Source organism: Peromyscus eremicus, chromosome 16_21, assembly GCF_949786415.1.
Source record: "Peromyscus eremicus chromosome 16_21, PerEre_H2_v1, whole genome shotgun sequence".
NCBI classification, from domain to species: Eukaryota; Metazoa; Chordata; class Mammalia; order Rodentia; family Cricetidae; genus Peromyscus; species Peromyscus eremicus.
This window is the reverse complement of record NC_081432.1, coordinates 37,300,111-37,315,526: the sequence shown is the minus strand read 5'-3', so window position 1 is coordinate 37,315,526 and position 15,416 is coordinate 37,300,111. Positions and strand designations below refer to the sequence as shown.

Genomic DNA, 15,416 nt, shown 5'->3' with positions numbered 1-15,416 from the left:
CCTGGCAAACATTTCAGCAGATTTGTAAACACAATGCTTCTCTTTTTAACCAGAAGCATTTTGACAAGACAATACCATAAGTCTAAACAAACTGAATCAAGATTAGTTCAAAAATCCTTTTATTTTTGATCACATAACTTATGTTCCTACATGATCAAACAAATGATAGTTTAAATCAAAGTCGACAGATAAACTCCATGAAATGAAAGTTTATGCTGTTTCATGAATCATAGTATGTTGTTGTTAAATATATCTATACTCTTTTTTTATATTTCTGATATTCAGGGTGAAAAAAATCTTTAAATATACATCTCATATAGGTAATAGCTTCTCTGCATATCTCTCTTCAAAAAATACCTTATAGTAGTCTATAAATAGGATGCCTACATATTTAATTTTATAATTTTGCCCCAAAACTATAGATGTTTCATTTTTAATAGCATATCAATTTTTGTCCAACATTAATAAAGTTGACAAACTGTTGAAATGGAAATGCTTTTGTCTTCTATATGGAAGCAGCAATTGGACAGAAAAAGACAGATAATACCAGGAACAACCTAGGGGAACTCATCAGCTGTTTAACCTGAGACTGGGAGCAGCAGCTTCATACCTTCATGCAGCTCACATCCACAGCAGCTCTGCAGACATACAAGCTGAACACACACAATCCGACAGTGGTATGCCACCACAAGCTTCCTGTGGCTGTTGTCATTGGGAAGCAGTGTTCTACTGATTAACCACACTCTGTACATGACTTGCTAATACCTTAAGGCAGCCACTGCAACAGGGGTTGAATCTGCAGGGCAGATTTAACAGTGTAGAGCAAGTCAGCCCATATGCATGACTGTGCATAGAAATCCACACACTCACACACTTCTACTTTTCAACTCTCCACAACAGTGTTTTGATTTTTTTCTTTTTTTATATTTTGTGCAAATGACTAAATATTTTACAATTTAAGGCAAAGAGTTTGCATTAAAAAGCGTCAGAAAACAGGTTTTTGTTTATCCAAAAGCATTTTACTTTGCACATTAATGTCTTGTTTCAAACATGCCCAACTCTTAAGTGTGAACACCACATACCTGATATCTAAAAACTCATCTCTAATCACAAACACAAGTTTTCAATGAAAAGTTGATTTGAAGTAGATACTAGACTTCCCCAAATTCTTAAAACAACAACAACAACTGCTTCTATTAACAAACAAGTCTTGGGGTTGGGGGAAGTTCAGCTTCAAAATGCAAGGAAGCAAAGTAAAATGGAGGGGAAATGTAAGCCAAGTTCACTAACACTAAAACTTTCAACAAGCTAAGTTTCCTCTTTTAGAATCTTAAATAAATAAGCTCTAGTTACTTCACATATTCTGGTCCAAGTAGAGTTCTAGTGCCAGGACTGTGCTTGCTGTTAGCCCAATTCCCTGAGCAGTCTTTTCATGTGAGCCAGCTTGTCATGAAGATACTCAAATCTGTGTAATTCTTCATGGTAACTGGGACTGCCTGATCTTCCTAAACTCTTGTGAGACCTTTTTAGGAACATTCTGGTACTCTTTTGAGCTCAGAGAAAGGCCTTTTCACCGTGCATCCATTTTGATAAATCTCCTAGCTACAGTCTCCATCCTGACACACAAAGCCCAGTATTTACCATACTCAGCATTGAAATCACCCTTGTAATTCCAGCGTTCCTCATAGGATACAACAGCAATATATTTCCTGAGTAATCTGGGAGTTCAATTGTGGAAGAGGATCCATGCAAGGAGTGCAACCTTCTTCAGCTCGTTCACTGGGATTAGGAGTGGAGTTACTCAGCTTGGCAGGTTCTTCTCTTTGATGGTCTTCCTCCAATGTCATGGTTTTTTATTTGGTCCTTTTCGTTATGAGTTTCAGACTTCGTTTTAGACATTTTGTGAAACACTAGATGGTTTTCTTCCATAGGCTTTGGATACCTTAACAGATCTGGAAGTTTCTGGAAGGTTTGTTTTTCTTGCTAGTCTTCGAAGATGCTACCATTTTGACTAAACTGTCAACTAGAAGTTCTTGAGTCCACTGGCCTTCTGGGAGCGCTTGGGGAACAGGAGTTGGAATTCCCAGTCTAAGGAGGATTTGAGAAAGGCAGGTGGGTTAGGTGCATGGGAATGGCAGCAGCTGCAGGGGGCAGTAGAGGGTTTGCAAAGATTTTTCACCAGTGAGATTCAAATGGTCACTTAACGCTTGATATCGGTGGGGCTCTTGCTAGTCAGGCAAGATATTCAAGCTTTCTTGTTCGTTAAAGGATCAACAAAATCTGAATTCAAAGATGGTTTCTGAGAAGATAAAGCATCTCTGCTGGAACACATGGGAGATTCTGAATGGCTTGTGCCAGCACTCTGACATAGACTTAGTTTTCTAGAGAGCATTATTAACTCCAATGACCGTCTGTCTGTCTGTCTGTCTGTCTCCTGGCCAGTCTGCGTGATGTTCCTTAAACAAATAATACTTTAAGGCACAGGAGAGGTCCTTAGGGTGCAGAGTAGACAGCTGTTGCAGAAGTGCTCCCGAGGAGTTGTCGTTTTGACACCATCTTTCTGTAGTGGAGCAAGCAGTTTTTCTTGCAAGCTTTTAGCTCCAGTAAGTGAATGACCCTGTCCTTACATGGCACTGAGAAACACTGCTGCCACCAAGTATGTGACTTTTGGACTGTATTTGTGGGATTTATGGGAGTTGACATTTTCCTCTTGGGCACCCCCTCTGAGATGGCTTGAGGAACTTTCCAAATTTGCACTATTTCCCTACGTAGAGTCCACAGGGTTTGATGATGTCTGTGCTTTGATAATGGGATTCCTCCCCTGCCTGGGTCATTCTTTCTCATGTCATTGAATAGGACTCATTTTCTGTACATGTAATTTATCCGGTATAAATGTGAAGCAGTTGAGCTGGGTGGCTTCAGAGCTGGAGAGTGTTGCTATCAAAGCTCCCTCAGGGCTATTAGCCCACATTTCACAGAGAGAGGGACTTCACTGAGGGACTGTGTTTAGGAAATTCTGACAAGCTAAAGAGACAAACACCCTTGGAGCCCTCAGAACTGAACTGAAGGTCAAAAAGAAATGCTTGTGGCTCGGCAAAGTCTCCAGTGTCCAGATCACGGTCTCTGTAAGCTTCTCAAGCTGCACTGGCCTGCCCCAGCCACCCTAGCCCATAATACTGCTGCTCCTGCCAGAGCCCCGCACCCTACTTTAAACTCCCAGGAGTGCCACCCAGGCCCTAGCTCCTACAGTCACCTCCACAACTGCAGCCTTCCTGCTGCAGATGTAATGTCACATACCATACCCAGCTAGACATCCCTCTCTTTTTTTAAAAAGATTTATTTTTATTTTATGTGTATGAGTGTTTTGGCTGCATGTATGTTTGTTTATGTCTGGTACCTTTGGAGGCCAGAAGAGGGAGCTGGATCCCATACCTCAGTCCTCTGCAAAAGCAGCAAGATTTTTAACCACTGAGCAATCTCTCTAGTCCCAGAACTTACCTTTTTTAGAGGGAAATTCCTGTGAGTTCAGAAGCATATATCACAATTTTGGGTTATCATCTTAATATAATCTAATAAATATAAGAATGTGAAGCACAGCCGGGCGGTGGTGGCGAATGCCTTTAATCCCAGCACTTGGGAGGCAGAGCCATGCAGATTTCTGTGAGTTCGAGGCCAGCCTGGTCTCCAAAGCGAGTTCCAGGAAAGGCACAAAGCTACACAGAGAAACCCTGTCTCGAAAAACCAAAAAAAAAAAAAAAGAATGTAAGGCACAAATCCAAATGCTAAGAGTCGTTACTGAAATGCTCCTTACTGCTTGCCGTTAGGTCCAGATATTCTCGCTTAGCGGTCAAAATCCTAGAATTGATCCGTGGAACAACATTTGGCTGACTCATAATATACTCTACTACGTCTTGATCATGTGGCAGTTCACCCTGTATGAAAAAAAGAAACAGAAGGGGCGGGAGTGTTAAAGGAATATCAGCAATAATAATTCACTAGAAATAAAGTTGGTAGCTTTGTAACAGCCTGTTATATGGTAAGAACTCTAAGAGCCCAGTAATAGTGTAGACCTATACACATGGTATCTCTAACTCTATCACCACACAGGGGTGCTAGTAACATCCACTGAAAGACAGGAGGCTCAGGAACAAGAAAGCTAGGTCAGCTTTCCCATGGTGAGAGGCACACAACCCCTCCGTGAAGTCACTTCTCTCTGTTCACCTTTACATGGGTTCTAGGGAATCAAACTCAGATTGCTAGATGGCCCAGCAAGCTCCTGACCCACTGAGCCATTTTGTCAGCCCTTGAACTCATTTTTATGTGAGGCATAAAGTAAGGCCCAAATTTTGCTCTGTGGTTAAGTTGATAAAGAGTTTGTTTTCCAGTATCATTTGTTAAAAAAGCCAGAAATAAATTTTTATTTATTTTTGGCTTTTCAAAATAGAGTTTCTCTGTGTAGGCCGAGCTGTCCTAGAACTTGCTCTATAGACCAGGCCGTTCTCTAATTCAGGGATCTGCCTGCCTTTTGAGGCCTCCCAAGTACTGGGGAAAAGGGTGTGCGCCACCACACCTGGCCAGAAATAAATTTTTATCTATTTTTTTTTTGTGTGTGTGTGGGGGGGGTGAGACAGGATTTCTCTGTGTAACAGTTCTGGCTGTCTTGGAACTCGTTTTATAGACCAGGCTGGTCTCAAACTCAGGGATCTGTCTGCCTTTTGAGGCCTTCCAAGTGCTGGGATTAAAGGTACATACCACCACTGCCCAGCCAGAAATAAATTTTTTTGTTTTGTTTTGTTTTTTTGTTTTGTTTTTCGAGACAGGGTTTCTCTGTGTAGCTTTACGCCTTTCCTGGAACTCACTCTGTAGCCCAGGCTGGCCTCGAACTCACAGAGATCCACCTGGCTCTGCCTCCCGAGTGCTGGGATTAAAGGCGTGCGCCACCACCGCCCGGCCAGAAATAAATTTTTAAAATAAGTAGATTTGTTCTAAATGTCAATGTAGTCATACAAAAGTCTTCAGAGACTGGGTATACTGGTACACACTGTTAATCCCAACTCTCAGGGTTAGATGGATCTCTGAGTTCACAGCCAGCCTGGGCTATCTAGCAAGTTCTAGGCCAGCCAGTGCTACATAGTGAGACCTTGTCTCAAAAACAATTATCAGGGCTGGGAGACGGCTCAGTGGGTAAGGAGCTTGCTGGGCCAACATGGCAGCCAGAATTTGAATCCCCAGGACCCACAACTGTCCTTTGACTTCCACACATGTGTTATGGCATGTACATCCCCCAAACAATAATAAATGTGTAAAAAAATGTATATTAACTCAAAATAGGTCAAAGGTATACCCTAAAGATTTGCAAGCATAAAGGTCTTAGAAGAAAACACCAGCATGGCAGCAGAAAAAAGGCCCAGCACTGGAGCAGTAGCTGAGAGCTTACACCCTTACCTACAGTAGGAGGCAGAGAGATAACTGGGAAAATGGAGTGGGCTTCTGAAATCAAAGCCCACCCCCAGTGACACTCCTCTTCCAATACCTTCTCCACATATCCTAATCCTTCCCCAATAGTTACACCAACTAGCAACCAAGCTTTCAAATATTTCAAACACCTATTGGGGCCATTCTCATTCAAACCACCACAGCAGGTAATGGATACAAGTTATAAAAGAGGATATAAAGCTAATAGTTTTTCTAGTTCTAATTCTATCTTGAATTTTTTTGGTGGATAAAAGCATAAAAACATATTTGAGGGGCTGGAGAGATGGCTCAGTGGTTAAAAGCACTGGCTGTTCTTCCAGAGGACTTGGGTTCAATTCCCAGCACCCACATGGCAACTCACAACTGTCTGTAACTCCAGTTTCAGGGCTTCTGACACCCTCACATAGACAAACATGCAGGCAAAATACTAATGCACATAAAATAAAAATAATATTTAAAAAATTTTTAAATATATATTTAATAGTGAAAGTGTAAAATCCAATGTGAAGCTCCATAGCTTCAGAATGGCTTTTAACTATATAGAAGTTCATTGAGATGTAGAATCTTCGGATCTGGTTGATTTTGGTGTCTGATGTTCTTTACATGCAAGTATTTAGTAATAAAATTTTTAAAAATCAGCTTTTAAAATAACAAAAAATTCCAATATATTTTAACTTAGGGTTACAGGTATATCAATGTTATTTGATATTTAAAATACTATTTGAGGATGACATCAGAAGAAATAATAAAGTAAAAAATTTCCTATTCAAAGAAACTTTGAGATTACACACTCATACACCACCACTAACAACAACAACAAGTTTCCCAAAACTCAGAAAATTAAGTAAAGGCTTGCAAAATTCTGAGGGACTTTTACTAAAGAAAATGCCTGAAAATTAGTAGGAAAGTGGTCTTTATGACATTTTAACTTGCCCTATTATAGTCTACCTTTCTCTAACTAATAAAACCCTTAATAAAGCAACAGATCACCAAAAGAAGCAACACAGAGTTCCCAGGGTTCTCTTTATTTGAGCTGAGTAACATTTCAATAGCTTTTCCCCTGGGATATTTGCAAATGCAATCAGGAGAAATTGTTTGACACCTCAGACGGCCTAAAACAAAGCTGGTCAAACACACAAAGAGCTGGAGAATGAGATGTTCCAGGAGACTATGAATTTCTGACGAAGTCTTCAGAGTCTGAAGCATGATGCCCAGAGTACTGCACATGCCCAGGAAAATCCATAGAAAGCTCCGGACTCTGATAATGAACGTTGATAACATGAGCAAGCAATAACTGAAGCCAAGGCTGGGGTGTACCATAGTGTTTCCTTAGCATACACAAGGCCTGAGGGTTCAACCTCCAGCACCAAACACACAGACTAAGGCTAAGGACAGTGGTCAACAGCCTAACTGAGTACTCAAGCCAAGCCCCATTGTGAACTCAGAGATACCTGGGAAAATACACTTAAGAAAACGTGTTCACTTACTAGCTAGTTAATAAGCTAAATAAGCAGATGCTGCAGAGTTCACACACAACAAAGAATCTACTTAAGAAAGTCATAATAAAACAAGCAACAGCTGTAAAAACAACAGCACAAGAATGAACATCTCCCTTGTAGGGTGAAGGTTCAGGTTCAAAGAATTATTACAGCTAAAATGTCCAATTATAACAAGAAAATACTAAAATCATCAAAAAGAAAAAAATATACATATACCCAAAACAACAAAAAACCAAGTGGCCAATATATACTGTCCTCATAAAAATCCAAATGGTAGACTTAAAACACAAAGAATTTAAATAATCTAGATTAAGTATACTCAAAGACCTAAAAGAAAGCATGACTAAGAAACTCATTATTACCAAATAAATAATATCAATAAAAATATAAAAATATGTAAAAGGACCGATTAAAAAATTAGAGTGAAGAAAAATAGCTGGTGGCACACACCTATAATCCTACTACTGATGGCAGAAGCAGGAGGATTGCCAGTTCTAGGACAGTCTGGGGTACACATGGAGACTTGGTCTCAAGAAACAAAACAAAAAAAGCAGGTCTAGTGGTACTCAGACCACTGAGGCTAGAGATGGGCAACTGGAGGCCAGCCTAGGCTAACACAAAAGCCCTATTTGAATATATACAAAGTGACTGATCCCTAGGAAAGGAAAGGGACACAAAACATTTGTTGTGATTACAGTCCCTGGAACCTCTTAGGCAGAAGCATCTTTGTTATTCACAGTGGGCCTCTCAGATCACATCAAACATAAGGTAACGAACGCATGGTAAGCTTAGGTTATGCTAACACAGTAACTCAGGTTTGGAGATAAGAGGACTGAAATATGAAGGAAGATTGTAGCACCCGAGAGCAACAGACCCCTGCAATTCTATCTACAGAGATGTTCACAAGAGTCAAGTCCACAGAATGGAAGCCAGCTGCCAGTGGCTAAGAGAAAGACAAAATGGGATGGGACTCCAACTGGGGACGGACTCTTCTGGCACGGATGATGCCATCTGCAACTAGAGGTGATGGCTGTACAGCTGTGTGTGTACTCAGGGTCACGGACTTACACAAGAAGTGAAGTTGAGAGCCTGGGGTGTAGATCAGTGGTAGGTTTAACTACGCTAGTGTGCATGAGGCCCTGAGTTCCACTCTCAGCACTGCAAGTAAATAGATGAACAAAATAAAAACCAATGAAAAGTTGAGTTTTACATCATGTAAATTACCGCTCCATAACTATTAAGTATATTTATATAGAAGTAAAGCATCTTTCTAAAATCAGAATTCCTTATAAACAGAACAAATATCTCTTGGAAATTCCTATAATTTTAATCCTAAAACCAACAAGAGTTTTTATTTCAGTGTTTAAGGGTATTTTCCTCTGAATAAGACTTTCTGAGAATCCAAAAACCAATTACTAGTGGCCTGTAGAAAATAGCACAAATTTTTTTGTTTATTTTGTTTTTTGAGACATGATCTCATTCAGTAGCCCTGGCTGGCCTGGAACTCACAGAGATCCACCTGCCTCCTCCTGAGAACTGAGATTAAAGTCATGTGTCATGATGCCCTGCATAATACAGAATTTTACTGCCTACTAAGAAGCTACAAAGTATAAATCATTTGCTTTCAAAGTTGGCCTGAAAATACGACTCACCAAATACACCGCCCTCTGGAAGAAGGTAGTGGTCTCCAAGATCTTGTGCATTGTAATGGTTTCCAGCTCATCAGGATCTAGCTGTTCCTTTTCAAAGGGCATGCCATTGAACAAGACAACAGGCAGGGGACCAACACCAGTCTGCTCATAGTAGCCTCTCGCTTCCTAGAAAACAAAGGACAAAAAGAAAGCACATGTTCCTCCTCACGGCACACACAGAACAAAATATAGTTTCTTACATGCCTGTTTAAATTTTAAAAAAAGTGAACAGGGCTAGTGAGATGACTGAGTGCGTAAAGACACTTGCTGTGTAAGCCCAGTGACCTGAATTTGATCTCCAGAACCCATGCAACAGGCAACACAAAGTTGTCATCCGACCTCCACAAGCATGCACACAACGACAACAAATAAAAAATGAATTGTTAAAAAGAACAAAAGAAGGTCTAGAGAGATGACTCAGTCCTTATGAGCATGTGCTGCTCTTGCAGAGCACCTGAGTTCCGTTCCCAGCATCCACATGGTGGTTCACTACCTGTAACTGCAGTTCCTCTGAGTCAGACGCCCTCTATTGGCCTCAGTGGTCTCCAGCACACAATGGAGCACATATATTCACAAATATACACACAAATAAATAAACCTTTTTAAAAAAATAACAGAATATAGCAAAAGAAATGACTAAAGCTATTTCTTTCATTTTTAAGTGGTATGGAAACCAGCCACTTTGTAAGTTAATTTTTAAGAAAGTGGTATCATAATTAATACCTTACTTGGTAAATGTGAAATTAAATTACTGAACTTTAAGAAACAAAACCTTTACAGACTAGGGACTGTGTAAACGTTTGTCTATGTGTGTGGACAGTCCTCCAGGCTTCTAAAACTGCCTCATGTATACCATGCTCATCATTGTACAACAAAACTTTCTGCAGTTGTTGGGAACAGATTCTCCACTCCCCAGTACACATTCACATTCAGCCAAGCAGACACGTCTTTACATTTGGACATTCAGGGGCTGCGGAGTCCTAACTGCTGCAGGAAGGAAAAGAAGGAAGATTTCAGAGCCCAGCTGCACAGCTGCTCCTGCTTTCTTCAGAGAAGAACTCTGAAGACCTCAGCGTCCAGCTCTTAGCCAGGCTGCTCACTAAGAAGCAAACTGCTCTCAAGAACTGCCAGAGACAGACAGATCTGTCGGCTCCCTGTGTTCACTGCTTCTGCCCCAGGCTGAGAACCCACTCCAGCCTGCCTCAAGGAGTCAGCTTCTTTCCATATCTTTCCACAGCAGGATGGGCTGTAAAAGGGAACTGATTCTTCCATTCTTACAGTTGCTTCCAACCTCCAAAGACCTTGTTTAATAAGTTATTAACTTTTATAGCACTTTTTAAAAACCAAAGTACAGTAAAGTATTTTCTAATATTCTCACAGTATAAGAATAAATGTTTTGGTTGTAGGTATGTAAATATGTACAAACTGGTCACAAAGTACTTGGTTTTATATCACACACACACGCCCCCCCCCCCCCAGATAAAACTGAAGTCTTCTCTTCTTTCATCTTTATGTGAGTTGAGTTTAGAGGCTCAAACTCAGGTCACTAGGCTTATACAGTAAGCATCTATACCACTAAGCAATCTCCCTGGCTCTAGTTATTACATTTCTCCTCCTCCTCCTCTTCCTCGTCCTCCTCCTCCTCCTCCTCCTCCTCCTCCTTCTTCTTCTTGTTATTGTTGTTTGAGAAAGAGTTTCTCTGTGTAGCCCTGGATGGTCTGTAATTTGCTCTGTAGACCAGTCTGGTCTTGAACTCAGAGATCACCTGTCTCTGCCTCCAGAGTGCTGGGATTAAAGGTATATACCACCACCACCCTGCTAGTTAATATACTTCTTAAAACTGACACATCTGGAGCCTGAACAATGACATAAAGTCAAACAATACATATTGTGCCATACACTACCTCCTGGTTCTATACCTCCAATAGGTTTTATCCAGAACATACTTCATACAAGTACAACTACTATATGATGAAAAAGTAATTGTTTTCCAATTTAAAAGTTAACATGAAAGTTAAAAAAAAATAAAGTACTATTTTCTGAAATAGAATCCCTTTCAAAGATTGACAAGTGAGGCCAGGTGTGGTAGCAACATGCCTTTAATCCCAGCAATCACAGGGTAGAGACAGCTGATCTCTGTGAGCTCAAGGCCAGTCAAGGGCTGCACAGTAAGATCCTTTCTCCAAAGGAGGAGTGAGAGAGGGAGGAAGGTTGGGGACTAAAAGTGGTCTACACTTTGAAATGCTAAGTACTGAGCACTTTCATCAACACCCCATTATAGACATCATCCAACACAAAAAGGACAGTCCATGCCGCAGTCAAGTTAAAATACCAAGGAAATAAGTTCGAAAGAATGTGTTACCTTCCGGTTCTGATCGTAAGCAGAATCAATGCCCAGAATGCTATTCACTTCGACGTATGGGTATTTCTTCTGCAAGACACTAACCACGTGTTCAACTTTCACTTTTTCTCCAGTCCTCACCTTGTTATAGATCTGAAGAAAGAAAAATAGGTAACCCACTACACTTTTAAATCCAAATTTCAAATGTGATGAAATCTCTAACATATTAGAAAAATAAGACTATTTGTTTTAAAAAGCAAACTGGAACTTTTCAGCAACACTATCATTTCAATATTCCTCATAAGACACCTCTAATGAAGAACTGGAGATCTTTCTTTCTTTCTCTCTTTCTCTCTTTCTTTCTTTCTTTCTTTCTTTCTTTTTTTTTTTTTAGGACAGAATACCATCATGAAGGTCTGGCTAGCTTAGAACTTGCTGTGTAGATCAGGCTGGCTTTGAATTCAAAGACGTCCCTGAGTGCTAGGATTAAAGATTTCTTGAAATGATCTTATCAGTTCATAAACACATTGTATCCCAAATGCAGGAGGGGGCAAAAATGCTTTAAGAAGTATCAGAAGCCAGCTGTAGTAAAATATGCCTGAGAGAGCCAGCACCTAAGAAGCTGAGGGAAGTAGACCCAGAGTTTTAGGCTAACCTGGGCTATACAGAAAGACCGTATCTCAGAAGAAAAAAAAAAAGCAACCAGGTGTGGTGCTGCACATCTAACACCCTGCACCAGGAGGTAAAGGCAGGAGAATCAAAAACCCAAGATCATCTTAAACTACACAGTGTGTTCAAGGTTAGCCCCAGCTATAAGAGTGCCTAAAAAAGGAGGCGGAGGAGGAGCAGGAGGTGGTGGTGGAGGAAAGGAAAGAGGGGGACAAGGAGAAAGAAAAGGAGAAGATGAAAAGAAACCATAAGACAGTCTCAAAAGAAAAAAGACTGATAGTAGAGAACATCACATTGCCCAAAGGCATTAACTGATGATTTCATATAACCAAAGTGCAGAGTACTCTAACACACTAGTCTGACTCCTAAGGAACCACATCTAATGGCCAGCACTATGGCTTAACAAACCTGACAACCAAGTTTGATCCGCAGATCCTATGGTAGAAGGAGAGAATCCATTCAGAAGGTCATCCTCTGGACCTCCATACATGTACCGTAGCACACACATGACCCCCCATAATAAATTCTAAACATTAAAATAAACACAGCAATCTATTACATTCACATCAGTGACTTAAAGTGTAAGGAACCCTGAAATATAAAATCCAAGAGTTTATGTAAGAATTTACTTTACCTTTTCTTTTTTCGGAAATATAAAATGTTTTAGAGTAAGTTAACTTTTTTAAAAAGTATTTGCCATTTTGAACAAAAACATACATGTGTGAGAGTCTGGAAGGCGTGATAACCATCCACTTCTTGGACAACATAATTATACGCTCTCAGAACAGCGACTCCAGCGTCTTGCATCCCATCAACATCTTCCGAGTCATTGACCACAAAGATAAAACCAATCCTGCAGAGAACAAAAAGTGCATCTTAAAGAAAGCAATCAGCTAGAGGCAGGTGGGGCCCCGCTGTCCATTCCTAACCAAGAAGGAAGCCCACATCCCACTCTAAACAGGGGTGGCAAAGGTACACACACCATTTAAAAAACAAGAGTAGGGTCACAAAACAGGTTAGGCTTTTCTACACTTAAAGCTGTTTCAGAGTCTTGAATAGATTTCTTTCTGACATGAAGAGTATTGCTACAGTGATAGGTAGAAACTCTTCTGCTTTTAAATTGGAGGACTGGAGAAACAGCTCAACTATTAAGAGCACTGGCTGCTCTTGCAGAGTACCTGGGTTCTGTTTCCAGCCCCCACAATCAGATGGCTTGCAAGGGCCTCTAACTCCAGTTTCAGAGCATCTGATGTCCAATTCTAGCCTTTGTGGATACTGCGCATATATGGTGCACATACAGACAAGCAGGCACATACACATAAAGAATAAATAAGTAAATTTAAAAAAATCCAGAAATAGGGAGTTGAAAAAAATTTAAATATAACTAAAGCAATATGAAAAGAAGCCAGGATGGCAGATGGCAGTGCACACCTTTAATCCCAGCACTCAGGAGGCAGAAACAGGTGGATCTCTGAGTTCAAGGCCAGCCTGGTCTATAAGCAGAGCTACATACTGAGACCCTATCTTTAAAAAAAAAAAAAAAAAAAAAAAACCCACACAGAACAAAAACAAAAAATACCTGCTTTGGAAAAAAAAAGAAAAAACAACAACAACTATCAAGAGAAGGAAATGAAAAACCACAAACTAGCAGAAAATCCTTGAAAAACACACATCTGAAAAAGGATATGTATCCAAAATATAAAAATGAGTCTTGAAACTCAGTATTAAACAAACAACAACATTTAAGAATAGGCTAAAGAAGCTGGGCATGGTAGCACACATTTGTAATCCCAGCACTTGGGAATGCTGAGTCAGAAGGGCAATGTGTTTGAGAGATTTGTACCCAGGCTACAAATCAAGTTTCAGGTCAACCTAGGCTACACGGCAAGGTCCTGTCTCAAAAAAAGTCCATATAAACAAACAAACAAAGAAGTTTTCTGATTAGATACTCACAAAATAAAACACTAAGATCCTATGCCCTTATACAGTTAAACAGTGGCCTATCACTATACATCCACTGAAATGGCCAAACACTAAATGCTGATGAGAAGCAACAGGGATTCTCAATTCACTGCTAGGGAAAAGGCAAAATGGTGTAGACACCTTGGAAGTCGCTTTGGCTGTTTCTTACAAAACTAAGCATATACTCATCACACAGTCCAGCAACCTTGCCAACAGAACTTTGTCCCCATAAAAATCTGTACACGGATATTTATAAGCTTCGGTAATAACTGTTCAAATTTGCAGAAAGCAATATGCAGACTCTGGTTAGTTTTCATCACTTGACACAAATCTAACCGTATCTGGGAAGAGAGAATTCCAACTGAGGAACTGCCTCCATCATATTATCCTGTGTATGTCTTTAGGGTCTTTCCTTCATGAATGATTTATGTGGAAGGACCTGGCCTACTGTGGGTGGCGACCCCTGTTCCTCCATGTTCTCTGCTCCAGTTCCTGCCTGAACTTCTTCCTTGACTGTTCTTCATGCTGTACTGTAAGCTGTAAAATGAAATAAGCCCTTTCCTCCCTGAGTTGGCATGGTGACTATCACCACAGCAGAAAGCAAACTAAAACAGAAATTGGTACTAGGATCATTGGGCACTGCTGTAATAGACCTGGTCATGTGGATTTTGGAAGGCTTGTAGAAGTGTTTGGACCTCTGGACTGGAAAAGTCATTGAGTGTTCAAAGTTTAGTGGGCTATTCTGTGAAAGCCTGGAAGATAGGACCATTGAAAGAAATGCCTGGCTACTGAAGTTTCAGAGAGAAGCAAAGACTGTCAGGGATATACATGTAAACATTTTGAATTAAGAATATGTAGTTTCTGATCAGCTAAAGAATCAGCTGTGATTAACAAGAGACCAGCACCACTGAAGTGAAACCTTGGCTTTCCTGGGACAATTAATGTTGATTATCTGAGGCTGAAAGATCAGCTGTGATTACAGGAGATCAGTAGCATTGAGGTAAACTCTTCAGAGTTTCTGAAGAGTCAGCATATAGAGGCTATGCTACAGAGGGGACCAAGGCTGCATCTCAAGCTGGCAGCCAAACAGAATGATGTGTAAGAGCCTCACACGTGGCACTGGTTTTGAAGGTATGAACGGGTCATAGAGAGCAGCTGAGGCCTGGTGCGGGGAGAAGCTAGGAAAGGCCACTGGGGTAAGGTGCAGCCTCAATTGCAGTGAAGATCCCAGAGGTCATGAAGAAGCTGAGGCTTGGCACTGTGGGAAGTTAAAAGGTCACTGGTGAAGACGCAGTCTCAGTTGCAATGACGACCTCAGGATTGAAGGGATAATGGAGAGAAGCTGAGGCTTGGGACCATGTGGCAGCAGGGTCAGGTCCCTGAAGAGAGGGTAGGAGAGGCCACTGAAAATGGTGCCCCCTCAGCTGCAGTAGAGACTCCAGCATATTGGAGATGACAGGTCTGTGGGAGGACTACTGAGGAAAGCAAGCATGAAGTGACGTACACCTGAGTCTGTAACACAAGTTGTGTGTTGTGGGTGGTGTCCCTAAACAGGTGGGGCTACCCAAGCCCTCTGGAGCTCAGAGAATCTTGAGTCCTAGGTTGACTGAGCTGGTTACATTGCTGGATTTGGGTTTTGTTTTGATCTGGTTCTTTCCTCTTGGAATAAGAAAAATGTACCTTATTGTTTTATTTTCCAGAAGCTCACAGTTGAGAGAGTTTGGATTTTTTAAGAGATGCTAGCTGTCCTACAGTGAATGAATTTTTAGAAGTGTTTTT

The 15,416-nt window shown here is 40.8% G+C and overlaps 1 protein-coding gene and 1 pseudogene across 1 annotated transcript in view; both read right to left on the bottom strand.

The window, feature by feature from the left end:
* Positions 1–15,416, bottom strand: part of Uggt1 (UDP-glucose glycoprotein glucosyltransferase 1) — a 130,343-nt gene that overhangs the window by 51,109 nt on the left and 63,818 nt on the right. Inside the window, exons 16-19 of the mRNA XM_059281277.1 lie at positions 12,393–12,528; positions 11,028–11,159; positions 8,627–8,791; positions 3,812–3,932 (exon numbers count right to left, since the gene is read on the bottom strand). Of these exons, the coding sequence (XP_059137260.1) occupies positions 3,812–3,932; positions 8,627–8,791; positions 11,028–11,159; positions 12,393–12,528 (554 nt within the window). The remainder of the gene's footprint in view (positions 1–3,811; positions 3,933–8,626; positions 8,792–11,027; positions 11,160–12,392; positions 12,529–15,416) is intronic.
* Positions 1,381–3,002, bottom strand: LOC131893729 (RNA polymerase II elongation factor ELL2-like; annotated as a pseudogene).